The sequence below is a fragment of the Eptatretus burgeri genome, chromosome 2, assembly GCF_056783735.1.
Source record: "Eptatretus burgeri isolate ZD-2024b chromosome 2, Ebu_testis_v1, whole genome shotgun sequence".
NCBI lineage: Eukaryota > Metazoa > Chordata > Myxini > Myxiniformes > Myxinidae > Eptatretus > Eptatretus burgeri.
Genome location: NC_140962.1, coordinates 96476453 through 96502216, shown reverse-complemented (window position 1 = coordinate 96502216; position 25764 = coordinate 96476453). Strand labels below are relative to the sequence as shown.

Sequence of the window (25764 nt, the reverse complement as noted above, 5' to 3'; positions counted from 1 at the left end):
GCGACGGTTGCGAGGTGTGATGTGAAGCGGCGCTGCGGTGGGTGGTTGATGTTGTGGTTGGTGGTGGTAATCATGGCGGTTGGTCCAAAATAAAGATAGTAAAAGAAAAACGGCTATCCTGAAGAGTCGCAGCACGCATGAATGACATGTATTCCCACTAGACAACGGGTTTGGGCCTAACTACACATATACTTACCGAGATATCTCACCTAAGGGACCTGAATGGTGGTTTGCGAATTTGGTAACCACAACAATATATATATATATATATATATATATATATATATATATATATATATATATATATATATATATATATATATATATATATACAGTGGGACCCGCTTAATAGAATCACCCGTATTATAGAATCAAAATCGTTGAGACCGATTCCATTGTATCTAAATGTACACAATTTTTCCCGTTTATTAGAATCAGCTGCTGGCCATCCACTTCGACAGTTCAGCGCCTACTGGCCGCACAGTTCCAACTTTTGCCACCAGGCGGCTGACGTCACGCTAAAAATAACACTATGCCACTACAGTGATTTCGGTAGTCATTGTACAGATAGGCAGACGGCTGACAGCTGCAGTCTAAGCACTAGGCGTGTCGTCATTTCCACGATGGACAGAAAACGAAAGCGGACGGAACGTTCAAACATTGATAAAGCACAAATCCTGAGGGACTATGACGCTTTGCCCAGAATGAGCCAACGAGAAGCTGCAGACAAGTTGGAAATTAACCAGCCGATCCTATGCAAGATTCTGAAAGATCGAGAGGCCATTCTGAAAGGTCAAGTGGATTCGTCGTCTTCTCAGAAACGCAAGCGAAGCGGCAACGCACCCGATGTCGAATCAGCAATGGTCAAGTGGATTCAAACTTCTAGAGAAAAGGAAGCACCGCTTTCTGGACCTCTGATGCGGGAGAAAGCGGCTCAGTTCGCGGAAAAGTTCAACAACAAGAAGTTCAGTGCGACAAACGGCTGGATTGACCGGTTCAAGAAAAGACATGGAATCGTCCACAAGAAACTTCACGGAGAGGCAGCGGCGGCTGACGTAGGAGGGAAACAACAATGGCTGGACCACGTGTTTCCGGATCTCGTAGAAGGCTTCACGGCTGATGAGATCTGGAATGCTGACGAAACCGGGTTGTATTTTCGGGCCTTACCAGACGGAACGTTCCTCTTCAAGGGAGATCAGCACTGCGGTGGGAAAAAGCCAAAGGAAAGAATCACGTTGCTTTTTTGCTGCTCGATGACTGGTGCTAAGCGTCCTCCTTTCGGTATTGGTAAAAGCAAGAATCCACGGTGTTTCAAAGGCCTCAAAACAATTCCAGTTCGCTACAGAGCCAATTCTTCCGCATGGATGACAGGTTTCCTCTTCACTGGCTCGATGAGTGGTATCGCGAGCTTCGGCGTCATGACCAGAAAGCGTTGCTTCTCATCGACAACTGTCCGGCACATCCCCAATCACTTCAACTGTCGAACATTACTGTGGCATTTCTCCCGCCGAACACAACCTCTGTTCTTCAACCGTTAGATCAGGGAATTATCCGTTCATTCAAAGCTCATTACCGCCGTGCCATGCTACGAAAAGTGCTCACTGAGATTGACAACGAGGATGGAGCAATGACAGCGAGTGACTTGGCGAAAAAGATAACGATCCTCGACGCTATGCTGTTTACGGATGCAGCATGGAATGATGTGAAGACTACCGGCATAGTGAACTGCTGGCGCAAAGGAGGAATTTTCATCGGAGCGGCAAGCAAAGGCGAAAGGTCGGGAGCAATGACGACGACGAGTTAGCCAACCCTCTTCAAATGGATCCCGACCAATGGCAGGACTTCGTCAACATGGACGCCACTCTCCAAACCACAGACGATGATGTCACAGACAAAGCCATCGTTTCGGCAGTCCAACGCGAAATGGGAATTGCTACTGACGCAGACTATGACGCCGACACTAAAGTGGAGGAAGAGGAGGAAGAGGAGATCTCTGTCCCGACCATCAAGGAAGTGATGTCTGCAGCTGAGACGATCAGGCTTGGTTTGCTATCACATGGGTTCAGTGACATGGCCTTCCTGCGCAAACTTGGCAAGGAGGTCACCGCCATTGCCACAGACTCGTTAAAGCAGGCAACAATCGACAATTTTTTCATTACAGAGTAGGCTCATCGACAAACCTATGTTATTTTGCTTTGAAAAGTACATATGTACTGTACGTGTAATTGTTTTATTTTCAGTAGTAAGTTACATTGTTTTGAGCAAGTGTGTCATATAAATCAAACTAAATGCTGACTATTTGTCTCCGTATGTGTACTCGACATTTGATCCGCTTGATACTCCACAACTCTGGTGAACTCGGATATTAGAATCACCCGCTTATTAGAATCAAATTTGTCCGGCCCAAAGTGATTCTATTAAGCGGGTCCCTGTGTGTGTGTGTGTGTGTGTGTGTGTGTGTATATTTACACACACACACACACACACACACACACACACACACACACACACACACACACACACACACACACACACACACACACACACACACACACACACACACACATCGGGGCGTATTATCTCCTTTCAAACTGGTTGAATGAATGACTTTTTTTTTTATATTGCAGACACCTGCAACTCACCGCAGGTGAGTTCAATTCCAAAGTAAAGGAGAATCATCTGCTTGAAATCTAATTATTGCCAACAATATTGTCCAGGCCATGTTCGGATTTATGTGTGGAATAAGCTAAGATTTAGTATCTTTCTCAGCTTTTTGTGTTTTCTTCCACTCCAAACCAAAGAAATACATATGTGGATACCAAAAGATTTTTTTAAATTTCAGCAATTTTCTAGAAAAAATGGTGCATCATTTGAAAAAAGTGCAAGGGTGCCAATATATTTGGCCACAACTATATTTAATCAACACCTCCTCCATTTAATGCACTCTGTAGGGGGAATCGAAGCACATGATGACATTCATTGGGAATACCTTGGAAGCGTTATCCAGCTTTGTCAGTGACTATTAATCATATTCGATAGAGCCAGAGTTCCCATCGCCCCGGTACAACCAAAGTATGCTTTCTTATTGCGAATTGCTGGGGAAACACCTTCAGCTTTGTGCTCACACTGAACTTCATGCAAGTGCCGAACAGGACGAGGCTTGTGTGAATAGGTTTATTGTTGAGTGTTTGTTGGGGTGACTGATGTTGGGATTTGAGACCATGCTATGTTTGTCCATTTTACTAAGTGTACTTTGGATGCCCGGTCTTGTGCCCAGGGTGGGATTAACTCTTGGAAATGTGGGTGAGATTGCCATAGTCCCTGCGTAGATGTGGTGGTGGGAAGTTTCATTTTGGATCACCTGTTACATTGCACAGACCGTTGGTCAGAATGTAAATCAGATGTACCAGATTTCTGCTAGTTTGCATATGCAGTAATACCCCGATGGATGACTCTCCCCTTTTACGTCGTTTTACAAATACGTCGTCGCTAATATGGAATAGGCAAAGCCTCGAAGTGAACGTAGAATTATTCTTGCATTCGCTTCTGACTTTACCTGTAACTTGTTGACAACAACTGTATACGCAATTTCCGGTTACTTCGGCCTGGATTCGGAGGATCATTTAATCACGATTAAAAATTTATTTTTTGATGATGCAGGCGATATCTTTATTAAAATCAGTGGAGGAAATATACACCATGTCTGATATTATTTGGGTCTTTCATGTCTCCGACGATTCAATTCCACCAAAAGCACATAGAAAAGGAAAAGAAACACAATGCAATTTTACACAAAAAGTGTAAAATTCTCTCTTTTTATCTCCCGGCATGCATCATTCCCCATGACAAAAACCGGAAACAAAAAAAACCCCAGAAACAAAACAAAAACGGAAGCAAAAGGGTCATAGGCAACGACACGGATTCACAATTGGCAGGGTATTATGTTGTTTTTGTTGTTTCCTATTCTCTCATGTGCACGCGTTAAGTAATATTCACAAGATAGAAATAAAACCCAATCGTGTTTATACACCGCACAGCGTTTAAAAACAACCGGAAGCAAAAGGTCATGGCTAACGACACGGATTCCAAATAGGCAGGGGTATTGTGTTGTTGTTTCCTATTCTCTCACGTGCACGCGTTAAGTATGAAGCTCACTGCGTTCACTATTAATACCACGATCTGATTTGCATTGCCTGAACTCTCACTTGCGTCGCTGACAGCATCTGTCCTTTCTTGTGTCCGTCGCCACAGCCTTTGGCTCCATGTACGCTGCAAACTCCTTTGTGTTATGCATAAAGAAATGTAACTACTGTGGAGTGGCTAAGAGACATTGTAGTGTTTGAAGTTAGATGTTTGTCAAATCAATGCTGGTGAATGTGCCGTTGATGTTGCCTGGTTATTAAGTTTGTCTCCGACTGTGGTGTACAATCTATAAAAATGCCGACGTTCATTGCAAGTCATGGCTGGTTCAACCACTTCCGGAAGAAGTAAGAAAAATGCAAATACTAAAACATGTTCTTTATGTTTGTTTAAATATGTCTGGTAATTGTTATTTATTTATTCATGTGTGTCTGAATGTAACCGTCATTGATCAATTAATAGTATTATCAGAGGTAAAAAGTGAAATACAACAGGTGATGTGAGAAACTCATGCCCCCCCCCCCCCAATTCCATCAATTAGGGTACCCAGTCAATGGACTGGGTAACCTATTGTTTTTCTTCTGTTTATTTCTTATTTCTTATTTTTCTTCCGCCGGCAATTTGCGGGCTTTTTCACTTTAAAAATCATTTTCTCAGCAACGGTAAGTCCGATCGACACAATTTTCACCAGAGTATGTATCTTTTTTTGATAGCAAACTTAATTGATAATTGTGACGTCGTAGGTCACGTGGTACGGGCGCCCTCTTGAAAAAAACGATGAACTTTGGACCTCTGTATCTCAACCGTGCAATGGAAATTTTTTTCGCTTCATACATTTTAATGAACTCCCCATCGGGAACACAGGTAATTTTTCGTGACGTCATCGGTGAAGCGGTGTCCCGGTGAAAATTCGTCAAGTATAACGCTGCATAGGAAAAAATCTGAAATTTATTGAGCCTCTTCTGCACAACGATTCACCATAGAAAAAATATATTATGACGTCATTGGTGACTTGGTTTGGCAGCCATCTTGTTTTGAATGTTTTTATTTTTTTTATTATTATTTTTTAAAATCTTCTCCAGAACGGCTGGACAGATTGAGGCAAAACTTTACACACACATTCTCCATGACGTCCTTTTTCAAGTTTGTTAATTTCTTATTGATAGGTCATATGGTTTGGTGGCCATCTTGAATTTACCCGAAAACCTCAAACATTTTCTCCAGAACGGCTGGTCAGATCAAGGGGAAACTTCACAAACTTATTGCTCACGTGTCGTGAATAGAAGTTTGTTAATTTCTAATTGATAGGTCATATGGTTTGGCAGCCATGTTAGATTTAAGAAAAATATTAAATAATGTTTTCTCTGGAATCGCATAACGTATCGAAGCAAAAATTTGCAACTATCATCTTCCATCATGTCTGCATACATCGTAAAAATTATGAAGTCACAATTCACATGGTTTGTCAGCCATCTTGGATTGAAAATTAATAAATTTTTAAAATCATCTTCTCCACAACGGCTGGACAGATGGAGGCAAAATTTCACACACACCTTCCCCAAGACATTCTTTCACAAGTTTGTTAATTTCTAATTGATAGGTCACATAGTTTGGTGGCCATATTCAATTTACCCAAAAACCTTCAAACATCTTCTCCAGAACGGCTGGTCAGATCAAGGGGAAACTTCACATACTTATTGCACATGAGTCGTGAATATATTTTTGTTAATTTCTAATTGATAGGTCACATGGTTTGGCAGCCATGTTGGATTCCAGAATTATATTAAATAATGTTTTCTCTGGAACCACATAATCTATCGAAGCGAAACTTGACTACTATAATCTTCCCCCATGCCTGCATATACGTTAAAAATTATGATGTCACATATCACATGGTTTGGCGGCCATCTCGGATAGAAAAACCCACCTTGTCCGATAAACACGATTGGAAGCAGAATCTAAATTTATGATGTCATAGATCACATGGTTCATCAGCCATCTTGGATTGAAAATTAATAAATTTTAAAAATATTCTTCTCCAGAACGGCTGGACAGATTGAGGCAATAATTCACACACTTTCCCTAAGACATCCTTTCACAAGTTTGTTAATTTCTAATTGATAGGTCACATGGTTTGGTGGCCATATTGAATTAACCCTAAAACCTTCAAACATCTTCTCTAGAACGGCTGGACAGATCAAGGGGAAACCTCACAAACGTATTGCAAACGAGCAGTGAATATAAGTTTGTTAATTTCTAATTGATAGGTCACATGGTTTGGCAGCCATGTTGGATTGAAGGATAAATATTAATTAATGTTTACTCTGGAACCGCTGCTTCTATATATGCCAAACTTCCGAATTATAATCGAGCCGACGTGAAACGTGGGTTTAAAATTTCAACCCGATCAGCCACGCGGTTTAGCAGCCAAAATTATTTAATTATTTGAATCTGAGAACTTTTAGATTTTTGTTTTTTTCCAGAAGGCTCACTTGGCTGCACCTGAATGCGTTTGAGGGTCCAGGAATAGCAATTCAATTGATACTGACAATGCCCCCAGGAAAAAGGGCTAACTGCATACGTAATAAGTAGATTGAACACTTTCTGCTACCCGGTTCATGACAAGTCTGTCCCGCGCTGTCCCGAAGCAAGGCTGCATTTGTATCACTATTAAAGAATGTTTTCTCTGCAACTACTTATCCTATCGAAGGGAAACTTTGCGACTATCATATAAGTCTCATGTTGTATCAAAGATGGATGTCTGGGTACCCGGTCATCACTGCCAGCAGTTATAAAGTGGCAGTTCTAGTTATTTTAATAATTGCTTTGATATACTCGACATGGCCAAAAGTATGCGGACACCCCTTCTAATTAGTTCATGTGGTTATTTCAGCCACACCCATTGCTGAAAGGTGTATAAAATCAAGCACACAGCCATACAATCTCCATAGACAAACATGGGCTGTACTGAAGAGCTCAGTGACTTTCAACGTGGCACAGTCATTGGATGCCACTTTTCCAACAAGACGGTTCATCAAATTTCTGCCCTGCTGGAACTGCCCCGGTCAACTGCAAGTGCTGTTATTGTAAAGTGGAAATGTCAAGGAGCAACAACAGCTCAGCGAAGTGGTAGACCACACAAGCTCCCAGAATGGGACCGCTGGGTGCTGAAGAGCGTAGCGTGGAGAAAATTGTCTGTCGTCGGTTGCAACACTCACAACCGAGTTTCAAACTGGAAGCAACGTCAGCACAAACACTGTTCATTGAGAGCTTCATTAAATGGGTTTCCGTGGCCGAGCAGCCGCACACAGCCCAAGATCACCATGCGCAATGCCAAGCGTCAGCTGGAATGGTGTAAAGCTCACCACCATTGGACTCTGGAGCAGTGAAAACGAGTTCTCTGGAGTGATGAATCATGCTTCACCATCTGGCAGTCCAAAGGATGAATCTGGGTTTGGGGGTTGCCAGGAGAACGCTACCTGCTTGAATGCACAGTGCCAACTGTAAAGTTTGGTGGAGGAGGAATAATGGTCTGGGGCTGTTTTTCATGGTTCGGACTCAGCCCCTTCGTTCCAGTGAAGGGAAATCTTAACTCGACAACATACAATGACATTCTAGATGATTCTGTGCTTCCAACTTTGTGGCAACAGTTTGGGGAAGGCCTTTTCTTGTTTCAGCATGACAATGCCCCCACGCACAAAGTGAGGTACATATAGAAATGGTTTGTCGGGATCGGTGTGGAAGAACTTGGCTGGCCTGTACAGAGCCCTGATTTCAACCCCATCGAACACCTTTGGGATGAATTTGAACGCCGACTGCGAGCCAGACCTAATTGCCCAACATCATTGCCCGACCTCATGAATGTTCTTGTGGCTGAACGGAAGCAAATCTCCACAGCATTATTCCAACATCTCGTGGAAAGCTTTGCCAGAAGAGTTGAGGCTGTTGTTGCAGCAAAGGGAGGACCAACTCCATATTGATGCCCATGATTTTGGAATGAGATATTGAACGAGCAGGTGTCCACATACTTTTGGTCATGTGGTGTACGTCTTGATATTTGTTGCACTTCTCAAATGCATCCTCGACGTAAACGGGATTTTCAGTACCTAGTTTTTGTTTGTTTGTTTTGTTTTGAAATTGATTTATCATGATATGAATGCAAATCTGAAAACAAAAATAAATTAATTCAAGGAGGGGATGGGGTTGTGGGTTTGATTTATTATTGAATGTCCTAACATTTTGTACTTGTTTTTCCTTCTCCGGATGCATATAAATACCAAACACTGGGTGTATCTCCCGTCACTTCGCTGACTGGTTTAATAAAAAAAATGCAGCATGTTGTACTTCACAAACGTATTGCATATCTGTTTGTGTCAATAATGATGTAAAATGAAGTAAAACTCATGAAAAAGGATCTTTTATAACACAAAGTTGTCATGGCTGTGGTGGTTGTTTACGTGCTCTTTCCATGCACTTTTATATATTTTTCTATTGCTTCAATAAATATCTCTTCCGATATATTTTTGTTTGTTCCTTCAGTGTCCTTCTAAAGGGTTCCTGCTTTGGTAGAATAATAAATATTTCCATTCAAACTGCTGCTGAAGAAATCAATCGTGCTTCTTCTTCAAACTCAGAAAGAGGCTTTTATAATGAAGTTTGTGTTTAAACATTTTTGTTGCAAGTAAATTGATTCTTCACCATTGATAGGGCCAAGAATGATATATATAGTCCGATATATTTCAAAACGTGGATGAATTCTGACAACTTGGTGGTTAAGTTGTGTAGGTGATGAGAACGAGCCGATTAGCTTTAGGTTAATGTTCTGATGCAGATCCAGCCCATCGGTGGGATACAAAAGGTAAACAGTTCAGCCTGGCGGAGGTATGCGCTCTCGTGAGTGCCATTCTAGTTTGTATATAGATTAGCATTACCTTTATCAAGTTTGTTTCGATTTTGCAAGTTGGTGTCCTAATGAGAAAGTTAGGCTGCTTCCAACAGATGCGGCTTTTGTTAACTTTAATGGGAATTTCACTTCAAACCATATGTGCCGTTGAAGGATATTGTGACAGTTTTGCCATCTTACCTGAGGGGGAGAGCATACCATAGATGCATTGGAGACCTGATTACGAGTCATTTCATTCGTATATGTGTTAGGTAGACCTTGGCCCCTTGTTTTAAGAGGTTTTTTTTGGAGGGGGGGGGGAGAGAGAGCATGTGCTGAGGTTAGTTTGTATTTCCTCAGTTTGACGTCTTCCACCCCCCCCCCCCCAATTCAATCTTTTTCACGCTTCTTCAAACCCTGCTCCTTTCCATCTTTCCTCCTTCACCCCATCGGACTTCGTTCCTTCTTGCATGCGTGTTGATGGCATGAAGTGCAATGCTTTTCCCAAGCATGGTGGGGTGCGGCACATCTCACATGCTTGATACAGTGGTGTTTTGTGGGCAGGGAGGGAATGGAAGGCACCCGCGGTGTCTCACGCGCCAAGGGCGGAGTGGGGGATGTGGTGGATTTCCCTCGGAAGCAGTGGCACTTTTCCACAAGCTGCGTTGTGGATACACCCATATTAGATGCGCACCAATGAGGAGGCTCGCACGAGATGAGACGGGGAGAAAGCCAGGTTCGGAGAGGAGGAAGAAGCTGAGTCAGTGGACAGACAGATGCCAAAAAAGCTGGCAAGGGGCAGGGGTGTGTGAAGAGAGGGAGGGAACCCACGGTGTGGAGGAGGGCAGTATAAAAAGCCCAGAATGTGGCTTGGTTCGTGGGGAACTACTGGACATGGGGAGGGGGTGAGGGGTGACCTTGTGGAAACGGAGCGAACTGCTTGCCATCGCATATCTTGCATGATGGAGAGGACTTGCCAACTGGGTCAGGATGCCTCAGATGTAGCTGCGTATCCCATTGCCGCTCCACTGCCCATCTGCCCCATCCTTCCCCCCCTTCCCTTCCCCCAGTATATTTGGACTGGCAGTCCCGTTTGGCTGTGTGAGGTGAGGGAAGGAGTTGACCCCACACTCCGTACTTTTTTTTTCTATCTTTCTCAGTTCTTCTCTTATTCTTCCCGCATTGAATGATGTCTTGTGTAAATAACGTTGCATAAGAATACAGTCATGCGCCACTTAACAACGGGGTTACATTCTGAGAAACGCGTCGTTAAGCGACGTCGTCGTTGTGCGAACATCATTTATTTTTTTTTGTTTTCGTTTTCGAACATCGTACTTACACAAAATTACACACCTAGGCTCTATGGTATAGCCTATTGCTCCTCGGATACAAACCTGTACAGCATGTTACTGTACTGAATACTGTTGGCAATTGTAACACGCTTTCAAGAGAGATGCAAGACGCGTTAGTTTTACCTTTGTGCTGTTCATGACTGCCATCGGTGTTGTTAGCAGCAGCTTACAATCCCCTCTCGCATCGATTATAGAAAGATGAATAAATAGCATTTGGATTTTATAAATACGTAATCATTGCATCTATGTTATAAATTATAAATGAAGAAACAAGCTCCTGTCAATTGTGATATATATTTTCGGAACAGTGCGATTGTTTTAACAACATGAAAAGCTTCACCAATAAGAAATTTGTTTTAATTTTGACTGTAACAACGGTTTATTCGTGGAATTCTTCAATTCAAAGGTAATTTACTTGCTGGAAGGTAAACGTGCAAACATTGGTTCAGTTTGAAAGCCGATTTCCTTGAATCCCGATTTAGCACGACCCTGCTTTTTTCGCGATGACATTTTATGGACCTCAACGATCGCATTATAACAGGGCCACACTGTCGTTTATTATCGTTATGAAGTATTATGTACTGTACAGCGTACATAATTGTATGTGCTATTTTTATATGACTGGCAGCGCAATGTCGGCAACATCACTTGGCGATAGGATTTTTTTCATTTCGTTTTTGCAAGATTTTTTTTTTTTTTGGTCTGTAATCACGTATAAAAAATTCTGCAGAGTACAGTTATCATTGGAAATTTTTTTTTAACGGGCACGTACTAGTATATAAAACACACACACACACACACACACACACACACACACACACACACACACACACACACACACACACACACACACACACACACACGTGTTCTCACCTCACCTCACACCTAGTCAATCTATATCAATGTAATTCAAAGGCAGACACTGTCATTAAAAGTTTTTATAACACAATGTATATAGAATAGTGTAAAACCAAAATTGTTTCAAATAAATAAACAAGCAGTCATAGACTGGTACTTACGAAATCATCAAGTTGACCTCTGACCTTGTCTAATAAAAGCTGTCTCTAGAGAAGGTAGCGACGCAAACCAGAAGTTTCTACGATGATTCTGTTCAAAACCATCAAAAATCGAATGTTTGACCTCACAGTGACCTTGACCTTTGACAGATTTTTGACCAAAATCTAATCAGCGCTAGCAATCACCCTCCTGAATCAAGTGGTGTAATTTGACATTGGTAGCTTCTTCCATTCTGGAGTGACCACGGACTAACGTAAAAATGTCACACTCGACGCCCCCCCCCACCCCCCCCAACTCGAAAGCACGCTGGGGTGAGCGCGATGACGTCAGCACGCACATGCAAAACCTTTCGTGACTCAACGACTCGTCTGCTCGAGCGCGCTGCGCCACGTGACGAGCCGTGACAAGGCGGGTGAAATATTTTTATACAATCCTAAAACGTCTCCCTTACACCGGAATTCTTACAGAAACCTGCAGAGCGTCTCCCAAAACCCCCAAATATGCAAACATTGATCACGCAGACCCTAACAATAAACGGTCCCTCAAGGAGGCAGTTTTGGGTTCTCCCGTGCCTGCACAGACCCGCGGCATCACCGGCACCCACATCCACCCTACGCACTCTATGTATTTATCTCGATAAAAGTGAATTTCAGGTCGAATTCGCTCTATTTCAGTGTCGCTCAACCATATATAGTGCGAAAGGTGGAAACATAATTGAATTTGAAGTTAAAATCAGCACGGGAAACCGTGTTGAGGTCTCCGGCGCACCACGAGGCGGACAAAAACCATTCGGCACCATTTCACCACGCCGTCCCTCGCGGAGACACGACACCCGAACAAAGTCTCATAAAACATCCGATTTTTACCAGAATTGCGACAACAGAGTGTTAAGCATACTTAACCATTGCCAAAAGTGAAGACAGAATTGAAATTGACTTTAAAACGAGCGCGTAAGGCCGTGTGTTGCAATCCCCCTCATTAGCATAATCTTCAGTTAAGCCTCAGATACTACACCCAACATAAATTTCAAACATCCGATTTTTATCAGAATTTCGACAACCGAGTGTTAAGCGTCCTAAGCGATCGCAAAAACCGAAGACAAAATTAAAATCGAAGTTAAAACGAACTCGTAACGTCGACCGAAACAAAAGTACTCCATTTCTCCACAGGAATTTACGGAATTATTTTATCAAAGTCATAAAACCGTAATATTCGGCCATCCACAAACAATCTTTACACCATCCGACGGCTTTGCGAGCCAGGCATGCTACGATAAGCTTTATTGGGATGAAAAATGACTTTTAAACACCATCTTTATCGAAAACACAACGCGGCCTACAACTTGGCAAGGCGTTCTGCGCCATGGGCACTAACACTGTAATTTTAAAAACAGCCGTAACTCGACGAATTGACACAAATTCTGCCGAACTTACCTCGATCTTCCAAACTCACGCTCTGTCAACAATACCTGTGGTGACTCTTCTCGAGTTATGTTTTGGAGGTTTGACCTCACTGTGACCCTGACCTTTGACCGATTTTGACAAATGTAATCAGTGCTAGCCATCACCCTCCTGAATCACGTGGTGTAATTTGACATTGGTAGCTTCTTCCGTTATCGTGCCTACAAACAAACAAGCAGTCATAGACTGGTACTTACGAAATCGTCAACTTGACCTCTGACCTTGTCTAATAAAAGCTGTGTCCAGAGAAGGTAGCGACGCAAACCAGAAGTTTCTACGATGATTCTGTACAAAACCATCAAAAATCTAATGTTTGACCTTACTGTGACCTTGACCTTTGACCGATTTTGACCAAAATTTAATCAGCGCCAGCCATCACCCTCCTGAATCACGTGGTGTAATTTGACATTGGCAGCTTCTTCCATTCTCGAGTTATAACTTTTTTTTGGATGTTTGACCTCAGTGACCTTGACCTTTGACCGATTTTGACCAAAATCTAATCAGCGCTAGCCATCACCCTCCTGTATCACCTGGTGTAATTTGACATTGGTAGATTCTTTCGTTCTCGAGTTATAACTTTTTTTTGGATGTTTGACCTCACTGTGACCTTGACCTATGACTGATTTTGACCAAAATCTAATCAGCGCTAGCCATCACCCTCCTGTATCGCCTGGTGTAATTTGACATTTGTAGATTCTTTCGTTCTCGAGTTATCGTGCCTACAAACAAACAAACACACACACAGAGGACGGAAGTCATCAATATACTTACGAAATCTAAAATACATTTTTAGATTTCGTAAGCAATAACATGCTGCAGAGATGACACTGACCAGGAGCTACTGAAAGGTGAAATCAATTTCTGGCCTGCCAAGCTTTTTTTATGCCAACCGATCCAAACAAGGCTCGACACAAAAAAAACAACCCCACCTTACTGCACCAGGTAAAATTTGTGGTTTTCTTTCCAATTTCACAGGGGTCAAAGTTGATGTAGGAAAAGAGTGGGGTTGGGCCATGCAGAGAGTACATTTGCCTGCAAATGTCGAGTTTTGTTTGTTTGTTATAAGCATGGAGGCTCCACTGTAATGCACAGAAAGTTAGTTCGCTGTCCCAACTTTGTTTCGTCATGAGTGTTCGCATGGATTTTACCTTGGCATTTGACAGGGAAGAGAATATTCTTTCTTTGATTTTCAATTTTGTAAATATATGGTACAAACTTTTATATAACATATTTGGAAATACCTATTTACTCCATTAATTATAATGAAATATGGAAAATAAAACTTTTTTATTTATTCAACCTGGCTGTATGTGCTGTTGCTGCTGATTGTTTTACTTTATTTAAATGACAGCTGCTCATTCAGCAGCATGTGCAAGTTTAAAACTGTTCAAACAATTTTGAGGAGCTGTTGATGTTTGGCCTGTCATTACTTGTCTTTGGCTTTGATCAACATGCAAATGTTAATTTTGCTTCTGAAATTTAATTCATTCCCTCCACCACCGAAGGTAGACGGAGGTTATGTTTTCAACTTTGTCTGTCTGTCTGTCTCTGAACAGGATACATCAATTTTGTGGATGGATTCGGACGAGATTTGGTGGACAGGTTGAGTGTGTGACGAGGATTATTGATTCGATTTCGGTAAAGATCCAAATCTGGATACGAGAATTTTTAATTTTTAACAAGTGATTATTCACCATTGAGAAATAGGGCCAAAAATGATAAACAGCAAAGCACGATCTCAAAAAGTTGTGGAAGGATTATCACAAATTTTGGTGGATGAGTTTGAGTTGGTTAGATGACGAGAACAAGCCAATTAGATTTCGGTTGTCTGGAGGAAGATCTGATCTATTGGTGGGATACAAAATGTAAACTGTTCAGCCTGGTGGAGGTATGCTCTCCGAGTGCCGTTCTGGTTTGATCATGTGCTCAGCTCTGCACTGCCAGGTCTCTGGTTCCATCCCGCACACACGGTTGATTAAAACTGCCGTTCGGTGCATCATCCATAGATGATGATGCATCGTGCAACATGTCTTCTCGGAGGCACCAAGTTAGTTATGCTCTCTCCTCGTGAATGTTGTGGAATTCTTTATTAACTTGCCAAAACGAAGTTTTTGCAATATATGTTAGTCAGCTTGTATGTTTTTTTTAATTGTTCACCGGCTCATTTCTAATCAAGAATTTAACCATTTAAATGAAATTTCATGTCTTCTTTAAAAAAAAAAAAATGCAGCTCTTTTTGAGGAAAACGTTGATAATAGTGTTTGTTTTTACCTGGAATGCTTTTGGCATGAGCTGGTTTTCATACAAGTTATTTTGTTGCCAAGATTTTAAATTGGCAAATGCAGCACAAGATAGGATTTTTATTTAAATAAACTAATATAAGACTCATGGTGGAACTTGGACAAAAATCACAAATCACTCTTCAATGAACAAAGCCCGCAAGTAAGAGTATTGCGTTATTAAAGGGAGCTGAAAATATTATGGATTTGGATGGGGGTTGAGGTGAGATTATCATGTCCACCTGCTTTTGAAGCCTTGCTGGAAAGGGTGGGATTGAATCATCTCTGGAATGCAGTTCCACAAACAGGATTAAATTTTTATTTTTTAAAGAGGAAGGAATTTTAGGCTTGAGGTGTGGGGTAAGTTTCGGTTTTGGAAGTTTAATTAGGAGGGGATTGCTGGAATAATGCTAGTCATCGTGTAGCTGAGGAGCATTAGAGGGCTGAGACTGCAGACGGAGCTTGACCGCAGGAGAGGTAGTTAACTCGTGGCTATGATTCTGCCACTGATATTACAACAGCAGGCATTGCTTTGGCCTCACCGTGCACGATGCAAGCAATGATGAGCTTTCAATTCCACAGCTTATAGTGGGGTGGGGGGGGGGGCGCAACGTAACAGATTGGGATTCCCGTTGGTTTTGCATGTTAATTTTTGCAACTATTATGAATGTGTTCTTAGCATTGCCAGGAAGTGGAAAAATGTTGTCGCCATTTTTTCTGTGGACCTTCAGTAACCTTGACACAATGTCAAAGCTGAAAGGTCATTTTTGATCCAACATACTGTATTAATCATGCTTTGTTTCAGTCTGGAGTGCCAGAATGTTGCATTGTGTTTGCTAAAGTGTTTCTGACAATTATTCAATCTGAACTAACAGTGTCTTCATTATAGAATGTCTGTTTATCCTGTTTATGATCATACAACTAATTTCTTGTTGAACTTCGCAGCCACGACCCATCCAAACAGCATATAATACTGAGATTTCACTTTCTCCTCTTCAGCTCACTTTTGCATGATAGTTAAGGCCTTAGAAATAAGAAATACAAATCTACAATCATTTGCAAAAGTTTAGGACCACCCTGAGAAAATGTCAATTTGGCAACCCTGAACAGGTAAACCCTGGACCCTGGACATCATCCACTCATGGATGTTGCGTCACCCACCTGGAACATTCAGACGCGTGCTTGTACTTGCTTCTCGAACCATTGGCAGGTGTCTGTTGTGAATTCTGATTTTTCTTATTTTTATTTTTTTGTGATTTTGGTCCTGCGGAAAAATGGGCAAAAAAAACGTCTGACAGAGGTTCAACGGGCTGTCATTTTCTCAGGGTGGTCCTAAACTTTTGCAAATGACTGTACATTCACCCTAAATTTTGTGTGTTGCAGATTGAAGTGCATGAGCCATTAGGAGCAGTCACACAAGATGGAGCCCAGTACCAGTAAGAAACCAAGACCAGAAACTGATTTCAAACTGTGTATTCATTGTCAGGAGCCTGGCACTGGTGTCCTAGTGTCTGAACCATCAGAGGAAGCCTACTCAAAGTTCCTCCAGTTTGTGCACGAAAGAGGACAGTATCTGGGCCAGAATGAAGAAGGTTCAACTGAAGACATGGAAAAGTGCAAGGAAGTCTGTGAAACACAGTGACTGATCAGGTAGTGGAGCTCAAGGATGACAGATCACTATTTGCCCGCATGTTGATTGTTGCACGCTCACGCTCCGAGATGAACCTTAAGGAGAGCATTGGCCAGCATGAGTTCACGTCTCTCCCACGAGCCTTGTTCACAGTGAGTGGTGAACTCCTACCATGCATAGACAAAAGCAAGCTGATGGCTGTACTTGAGGACCTCCCAAACAAAATTAGTGTTGATCTGCAGCCAGAGGATATCACCAATGACATTGTTCCCTTGACACCAAGGAAGGCAACTGTAATTGATGGAATGGGTAAGACACCTTGGGTCAAGGCATGTGCTCAATGGGCTGACCACTTCATAGCTACACTGCACAGCAAGTACAGAGAATATGATGAGCTCCATCTCGTCTTTGACCGTTGTGGCTTCCTTCAGTGAAGTGGGAAGATCATAAGGGAGAGACGCCAGGGTCGTAAGCCAGCAACTGCTTACCTCGTCACAGACAATACACAAATTGGCAAGGTGTCAGCAATGCAGTTCCTATCCAGTACCGCAACCAAAGATGAACTGACAGTTTATCTTGCAAAGAAAGCTCTCCTCCACTTTGAGGGTAAGCCCAAGGTCTTCACAGTGACTTCGCGGCAAGAGGTCCTCTCAAACTCCATGGATGTTCAACATCTCTGCAGCTCCCAAGAAGAAGCTAACACGAGACTTATCCTGCAGTCTGGATGCTGTTCGAAGAGGAGCAACATAACTCTACATTCAGTCACCTGACACCGACGTTTTGTCCTTGCAATCCACCGTACCATCAGCTCTGCAGGAACACATACTTTGTCACTGGTGTGGGGAACAAGAAGCGAGTAATCTCACTGGGACCAATCGTGAATGCACTTGGTGATGCAAAAGCTGAAGCCTTACCAGGATTTCATGCCTTCTCTGGAGTTGATGTGACAGGTCGATTTGCAGGCAACGGGAAGCTGACCTGTTGGCAAGCACTTATCAGATGCTCCATGGAGGTGATATCTGCATTTGCTGCCTTAGGGACGTCCGAGAAGCTGGAAGTTGACACTGAACGAGCCATTGAGACATTTGTTTGCCAGCTCTATGAGCCTGGTAGCACTGTGGTGGATGTTGATGATCTCAGATGGAAGCTTTTCACCAAGAAACAACTGGAGGCTCAAAAGCTACCTCTGACACGAGGAGCCTTACATGAAGCCATTGCCCGGGCACATTACCAGGCCATGGTGTGGCGTCAGGATAACATTCCTCACTCTCGGCTACCACCAGCAACAACCTACGGGTGGAAGGTTAGGAATTGAAGAGGATGAAGAAGAAGGAGATCCTTCCATCTAACTATGAACACAAACACTAAATGAACATTGAAGTTCTATCCTACATTAGCTGACCAGAACCAGCCAGGTGGTGGACCGAAATAACTCAATAAAACATGTTTGAGCTGTGAGATTCTCAGTATTTAAAATTTAGAAGTCAAAAACCAAATAAAAGTTTGAGTTGTTGAAAGGAGTGTTTTTTCTTAATTATTATATTACTTTTAGCAATATATTGGGTGTTTGCTTTGCATACAGAATGTATTTTGGGGTAATATAATGAAATTATTTAGCACGATTTGGGCAGTAATTTGAAATTGAGAGAAAAGTATAAAGAAATCGCCAAAAAAAAAAGGCGACATCATTTTTTGGTAAGTTAAATCCTTCCAGAACACAGTCCAACCAGTGGCCAAAAATTAACATTTGAAACCAACGGGAAAACACTGGCCCCCCCACTATTATATAGTATTTGCAAAAGCTTGTGTTACACCGTGCACATGCTGCAAAGCAAGGTTAAAGCAATTGGTTCATTCTGTCAGTCCATTTCTTTGCTTGTGGAACTACTGATTTCAATTGAATTTTATATTTTACATGCTGTGGAACATTAATCGCAACGGGAATCTGCAGTTTACCAGTTCTTTGGCTCCGACTTTGACAAGTTGTGTGGTGTCTCATCCTGAGCACACGTGCACTTTTGTACAGCCATTGCTTCTGTCTGGCAGTCAACCAAAATTAAAAATCATTCCAAAGAGAGAACTTAGTTTTTTTGGACACAAACAACAGGCACGAATAACTAATTTAATGTGTTAATTCAAGTGGTGTAAAAGAAGGTGCATCAGTGGTGGTAAACTTCCGAAGGAATGCTTTTTAACCTCCGCCATCAAAGATGGACGGAGGTTACTGTTTTCACCCGTCTTTGTTTGCTTGTTTGTTTGTGGACAGTATTATGGAAAATCTCCTCGACGGATTTCGATGAAACCTGGTGGGGGGATTAGGTATAGTCCAAGGATCATGCCATTCGATTTTGGACTTGGTCCAAAGTCCAATATGGCCGCTGTGGTGGCCATTTTAAAAAAATATTTGAATTTTTGTTTTTGCATTTCTACATGTTTTAAGTGATTTCCAACCCCCCCCACCCCCCAAAAAAAAATTTAGAGAAAAAAAACAATTTTCTGCTTTTTTTTCCTCTAACAATTTTTTTTTAGAGAATGAATAGAGTATGTGGAGTACGAATTGAGTAGTGAGTACGAATGAATCGAGTATGTAAAAGGGAAAGTTGCAAACTAACTCTGTGAGCACTGTTGACGTCAAATTGAATGAATAGGATATCAGGTTCACTTGAGTGACCAAGCAGTATTGGCGGCGGAGGTTTTGCACTACCGAGTGCTCCCCCTCTAGTTTGTTTAATTTTTGCGGTAAGATTCCGATTCGGTAGTTTTTTAAAATATTTTTTTTATTTTGGTTTTACGTCCTTTAAAACTTTATATTTCAATGTAATATATATATTTAAACACGAACACAAATGTGGTTTGCACTTCCACAAACCTTTCGTTGTACTTGGGCAAAATTTTATGCCGTCTTAACCATTGAAATTTACCAGGCACTCTAAAGGCCGAGTAACACAGAGATGCAGACACGGCGGCACCGATTGATCCAACCACAGAGTTACCTTCATCCAAAAGATGTTTTTGATGCATCTTTTTCTCAAAGATCATTCCAAAATCATCAGTTTCCCCAAGAAGAGTTGGCAGAAGGTTCGGCTCTGCACTGTTCCGTTTGACCCATCCAGTTGCACCTGTTCAAAGTTCACAAACAAAGCTATATAGATTGTGCTCTGAAAGCCCCTTCCCATGTCCTTTTTCTCAAGACTGTATGGGTTAAAGTGTTCAATGAACTCTTGTCTGCAAAAAAGAAACGTTTACAGGTTACCCTCACTATTAAGATTGACTGATTAATCTCTCCTGTCCAGATTTTTGCCATATTCTCCTTTGCGACCTGTGGTGGTTACTCTGGCAGCCTGGGGATCAACGTGTACTGTCCACCACTACCAAATAAAAGCGACCTGATCAATACAACCGAAATAATCAACTTTGGATATCCATTCAGGCAAGTGGCAACATCCGGGAAATGGCAATGATTTGTGATTTGTAAACCGATATGTTTGAGTAAATGCTGGGCATTTCATGTCATTCCTTCCAAGGAATTTTTCAAGAATAGAGGAATGTTTCCATTTTGCTAACTCTTAATTTGAAAGTGGTTGTAACTTCTGCTCTGAGTCTGGGAGGTCGGTGGTTCAAACCCTGACCGAGTCGTACCAAAGACTTTTAAAATGGTACGTGCTGCTTTCCTTGCTTGACGTTCAGCACTGAAAAGGATAGAGCACATTTTTAAAACGGGGATAGCAAACGATGCCAAGAAGGCAATGGCAAACTACCCAATGTAAGTCTTGCTAAGAAACTCCTTTGGCAGGAACAATGATCTATAAAGAGTACGTGGTACATCCAAATCAATCGATTTGAAAGTTGGTGATAGCTGTAGCCCTTGCTTGACTGTCTTTGACACCATTATGCCAAAATGAAACGTTTGCTTGTAACCTGATGGACCATGTGAAAAATGCCCAACTTTTAAAATGAAATGTTTGGAGAGCACAACAATGATGGAGTCTTATCAACCAAACTGCTTTTCAGTGGAGCCACAATTAAAAAAAACATCTACCATTTCTTGTAGGTTGAACCTCCTCTCATTTAAGTTGAAGAATTGTTCTGGGAGTAAACCAGAGATCATCCACCTCGTCGGAGACTTCTCCCCCTCGGCAGAGTTCTACGTGACATTGGCAGTACTTGCTTTCTTGTACTGCATGGCAGCGTTGGTGATCTACATATTTTACCAAGACAAGTACAAAGAGAACCGTGGTCCACTGATTGTACGTTCAGCATGCACCTAGCCGAGCTCCACTTTAGTTCAACAGATTTTGTGCATTTTTAAATTTTATATATATATATATATATATATATATATATATATATATATATATATATATATATATATATATATATATATATATATATATATATATATATATATATATATATATCTTTAAGCAAAAGCTGAGCACAATATAACCTTTCATGAATCTTAAGAGTTTTGGAAAGAATGACATCATTTTGTAAAATTCTTTTCTTCAAGTGCAGTCCAATTTTCAAGGAACTGGTGTTTCATAAAATGCTATTATAGAGAATATTAAAACTGAAAATTTTCTTTGGAGGGTACAATTTGCTGTTTTGAAGGAAATCCCTTTGAATGGGGGTTTGAGGAGGAAAATAATAGATGTGGAAGTTTTCCTGTTTCTACTGCTCATGGGGATCCATGTTCTGAGCTCAAATGGAAAAAAAAAACTTTATGGTGATCTCACCAACGAGCAATATTGCAGTGGCTGGCTTCCATATGCACACATGATATTCTGTTGTGGATGTGAGGTTCCATACTTAAGTGGTTGACTTATTTTTCAGTCACCGTCACCTTTTGTGCCTCTTGCATGCTGCAAATAAGGTTAAGCAATTGGTTCATTCTGTGTTGTGACTGAAATGCAGGACTTTTGGGTGACGGCCATCTTCTTCTTCTTGTGGCTTGTGAGCTCCTCAGGCTGGGCTAAGGGTTTGGCAGATGTGAAAGCCTCCTTGGCCATGGATTTTATCATGAAGCTTATTCCAGCTTGCCGTAGCCTGGGATTCAACTGTGTTGTAGAAGGTCTTTCGATGTCTCGTCTCAATGTGTCCGTGGTTCGTACAAACCTTCACTTATCAATTTTTGTAATTGTCCATTTTTTTTTCTTCTTCTCTGCTGTTCCTATTCTAATGTACGACCGTACTCTTCCTTGCAGGTGTTTGGTTTCCTGAACTTCATATTGTGGGGTGGTAACCTGTGGTTTGCTTACAAGGAAACTCCTTGGCACTCTTCCCCTCCACTCACAGCTCCTTCACAGCCAAGTCAAGGACAACCTGCACGGGGTGTTTCCAGCACACCAAGTTTTGGGTCTTAAAGCCAAGCAGCTACCAAATGGTGTTCACTGATGAGGGAAGCTTGGTTTGGAAGGTTGCAGTTGTAATCTTCTGTATTTGAGATGGATTGATTTTTTTTGGGGGTTGTGAATGGGCATTAAGCATTTGATCATCAATGCCTGCTCTGGGTAAGAGAACTCTGTGTGGTAATTTGGATTCACTTAGGGTTGGGAACAAGCAAAATATCTGAAGATTGCATTAGCGCCCGCTCTGGTGCCCAACGGAAAAACTTAGCGAGTCACATGGAGCGGCTTGCGATTCACAAGGTTTTACTTTTGGATTATAGAGCTGTGACGGAGCAATCTGAAGGGTGGTTTGGGTCGATTCATTTTGGCGAAAGTTGCATAGAAACAGCAACTTGGCCATTTTTTTTTTGTTGTTTGCAGAGAGACTTAAGGCTTAGCCAATCCGCTTTTACCATAGCATTGATTGGAATGGGGTGAGGGTGTGTTTGAGGAGGGGGAGGGGGGTGTGTGGTTTAGTTTTTCCTCACTTGAGGAATCTAGATTTTGTTGCTTGTGATGACAATGACAAAAGCACTTTGCCATTTATAAGGGATATAAAGCAAGGCTTTTCGTGCTCAATTCATTTGATTCAATGGTCTCGTGAAATCGTAACCTTGGTTTGATGGGCAAAAATCTCTCATCCTTGGATGCCTGCACTCATGTCAATGTGCCTTTGAACTTGTGCGTCCAAGGTAGGAAAGCAGAAGAGACTTTCCGGTCTTCGTCCCATACGGTGCCTTGTTATTGAAATGGTTCGAAGTTGTGTGGAGGCTGTGAAGTGCCTTTTTTTTGCCAATTTAAGAGTATTTTGTTACACTTTACCTTTTGTCTATCAAATTTGGTCATTTGATTCAAACCTGCAGGAACTGTTGGTAATTGTTTGCCAAAAGTAGCTGAGCAATTGGTGTTGAAGCAGCTGATCAGAAATGCTGTTTTGATGGTAAATGAAAGGTCTTCACCTGTATGTACCATAATCCAGTTGTTTAACATGTGCCTTTTGCAGAGTTGCATTTTCTTTTTAAACGAGCTACTACTGAATATGCATTTGCAATCACAAGTAGTAGCAATAAGTGCCTTGCTTAACTGTGCCTGATCTTAAATTGCCATTTGCAAAGCCTTGAGTGGTTACTGCTTATGACAATCCTGTTGGAAAAGTTGATTCGGTTGTTGTACAAGGGTCGAACTATATATATATATATGCTTGTTTCTTTGAATTTAGTTGGTGTCTGCATTTCCAAACGTGCTGTCAGGTTTTGCATACCGTTGGGAGAAATTTTCAATGAAAACTTTGCTTTTTTGCTACTTTGATTACTGGTTGAACTTTACTCAGTAAGTGGTGTAAAAAAAAAAAAAAAAAAGCCATTTAATTGAAATGTAGTTGTGAATGTTTGCAATTATTAGCCTCTGCTTGCTTTGATTACCTTTTGTCATGCAAATTAAAAGCTTTAAATTGTAATTTCATTTGTGTTGTCCTGGGCTTCATTTTAACAGCATTATTAGCTGAGGGTGTGGCTATGTTGCTGATGCAATCAATGCTTTGTGGGTTTGGGCAGGAATTCAATTCGGCCATGGTGCTGGTGAGAGCTCTACTTCTCTTGTACACAATGAGATCCTAATCGTTGGCAGATGGTCACCCATTTTTTCTCTTTCATCTGAGGGATGGTCACATTGAATTACCTTGCCTGTGAATCTCGATCCTGGTATTTCACACCCGCATTAGACGGCCTAAAGGGGAGTGTGTGCAATTGGGGCCGAGGCTATCCTGCCAGCCCTTCTTGGGTGACAGACCGAGGGTAAAATGCCTTGGTGTGCAGTTTTGTTCGAGGGAAGAATACGGTTTTCCAGATTGTATCCTGGCAGAACGCCAGCATTTATTGTATAAAAGAGGCATTACCATGGTCTCGTGGTAACACCAGCATCAGTGAGGCTCCAGTAAAAACATTCCCAGCAGAAGTTATCACTCTGATGAAACCCAGTACTTTATGAATGTCAAGTTTGAAGCCATTTATCATTCACTTCACATTTTTATTTATCTTTAAGCAAGGTAACCAGCACCAACCACATGCAATGCTGCCTTGTCTCCAAATCTAAACACCTTCAAGTGTGCTGTGACATTTTTATGTTAAACTTGCACAGCTCAGATATCAGCAATTGCCACCTCCAGATCATCTTTGCTGAACATGTGGAATGGCTTTCCAGGCTCAACTGTAGCCAACTGGGTTAAAAAACAAAACACAAATTAGTGCAACGTACGAGTGGACTTAATCTATGCTGCAAGGCTGGAAAAAAATACCATTTCAGCATTACCCCAAAGTCGAGCATTATTTATAGGTGGTCAATCGCTCAAATCATGTTATTGGTCTTAAATGGTCAAAGCAAGACGATGGTATTGTGACAGCAGCACCTCAAAGCATTTACTTGCCAACACAATTAAGAATGAAATTTGGGAAATTGTTTGTCTTATTTTGAAAATGGATGTGCAGTTTGATTTCAAACAAACTGCAGTTTTACATACATGTTTCATTTTGAAGCTGGCAAGTTTGGGCAGAAGCAGAAGCATTGGGTTTTTTTTTGTAGAATTTAGGATAGGAATTGCCAAACATAATCTACATATGGGAAATTGCAGGGGAAAATTTTTTTTCTTGTGCTTGTGACACACACACACGTGTTAGTCAATATGTAACCTTTTACAATTCCACATCCCTGGACCGATTAACAAATTTTGAAAATGTGCTGGGGTACCCAGGTTCAGGAAAAGGACGCCCCTCCACCCCACATGAGAGTTGGGTGGGAGCTGATTTGTGGGGAAAGACCATTTGGCTCATCATTGACATGGTGCACTCCCACGTTAATTTTTGCTGCAGATTTAAACATCTTGATTTATTAATGTGAATCACCCAAACTTGATCGGGGAACGACTTGTTTTAAAACTGGCCTTGATTTTCTAATGCAATGAACAGGCTAAACCTTACCAACTATCCACCATTTACTTATACAGGATCATAATGCAACCCATAAAAACATTCGGTGTATAATTCCACTGCCATGAGAAGAGCAAAAGTCTGACTTACTTCAATATTGGTGGCATTCAATTTCTCTTCCATTACTTGTTTCAGGATTGTGAGTGCAGACTTTATTGCTTCTTTCAAAGTCATGGACTGTGGAGAAGAGGGACAGTTTTAAATGAAGGGAAATGAAGGAAATGAAATGAAGTGTGAACCAAGGAAAGATGGAAACTTTTACCCGATGATAAACTTCTTGTAAAGAGCTCTGTGCTCCCTCTGAAGCAGAGCCGATGGCACGTGCGTCGCACTGAACAAATGTTCCTGAGGGATCCATGTGATACCTTGAGGTACGTGTAGTGAGAAAGTCAAAGGAAAGGATGTGGGAGGATTGAGTAAACTTTGGGCCAGTCACCACAGATCAACAAAGCACAATGGTGGTGGTGGGAAATTGGTCACATGTTGCAAGTCTCTGAACAATCAAACTACCCATTAGCTTCACAAGTTGAACCTGCTTCAGATAAAACCCCGGTGCTATTGTACGAGTGCAATTCATCCTGTCATAAAATTACCGATCATGTCCCCCCCTCCCCCCCAAATCAACCCTTGTTCTGT

General features: G+C 41.6%; 2 protein-coding genes across 4 annotated transcripts in view; one reads left to right on the top strand and one right to left on the bottom strand.

Annotated features, from left to right (window-relative positions):
- The window catches only part of LOC147032625 (synaptophysin-like), a 41790-nt gene extending 18182 nt beyond the window's left edge, over positions 1 to 23608 (top strand). Inside the window, exons 1-5 of one of the 2 annotated variants that reach the window (XM_085870401.1) lie at positions 19600 to 19838; positions 20054 to 20190; positions 20812 to 21007; positions 21675 to 21863; positions 21965 to 23608. In XM_085870401.1, coding sequence (XP_085726527.1) covers positions 19767 to 19838; positions 20054 to 20190; positions 20812 to 21007; positions 21675 to 21863; positions 21965 to 22123 — 753 coding nt within the window. In that variant the 5' untranslated portion in view covers positions 19600 to 19766 and the 3' untranslated portion in view covers positions 22124 to 23608. Of the gene's footprint in view, positions 1 to 19599; positions 19839 to 20053; positions 20191 to 20811; positions 21008 to 21674; positions 21864 to 21964 lie in introns of those variants that run through there. The other variant, XM_085870400.1, reaches the window with a different exon arrangement.
- Positions 23609 to 23984: 376 nt separating this feature from the next.
- Positions 23985 to 25764, bottom strand: part of PSMA5 (proteasome 20S subunit alpha 5) — a 52727-nt gene continuing 50947 nt past the window's right edge. For both annotated transcript variants that reach the window (XM_085870403.1, XM_085870402.1), the window contains exons 8-10: positions 25391 to 25493; positions 25219 to 25305; positions 23985 to 24362 (exon numbers count right to left, since the gene is read on the bottom strand). In XM_085870403.1, coding sequence (XP_085726529.1) covers positions 24285 to 24362; positions 25219 to 25305; positions 25391 to 25493 — 268 coding nt within the window. In that variant the 3' untranslated portion in view covers positions 23985 to 24284. The remainder of the gene's footprint in view (positions 24363 to 25218; positions 25306 to 25390; positions 25494 to 25764) is intronic.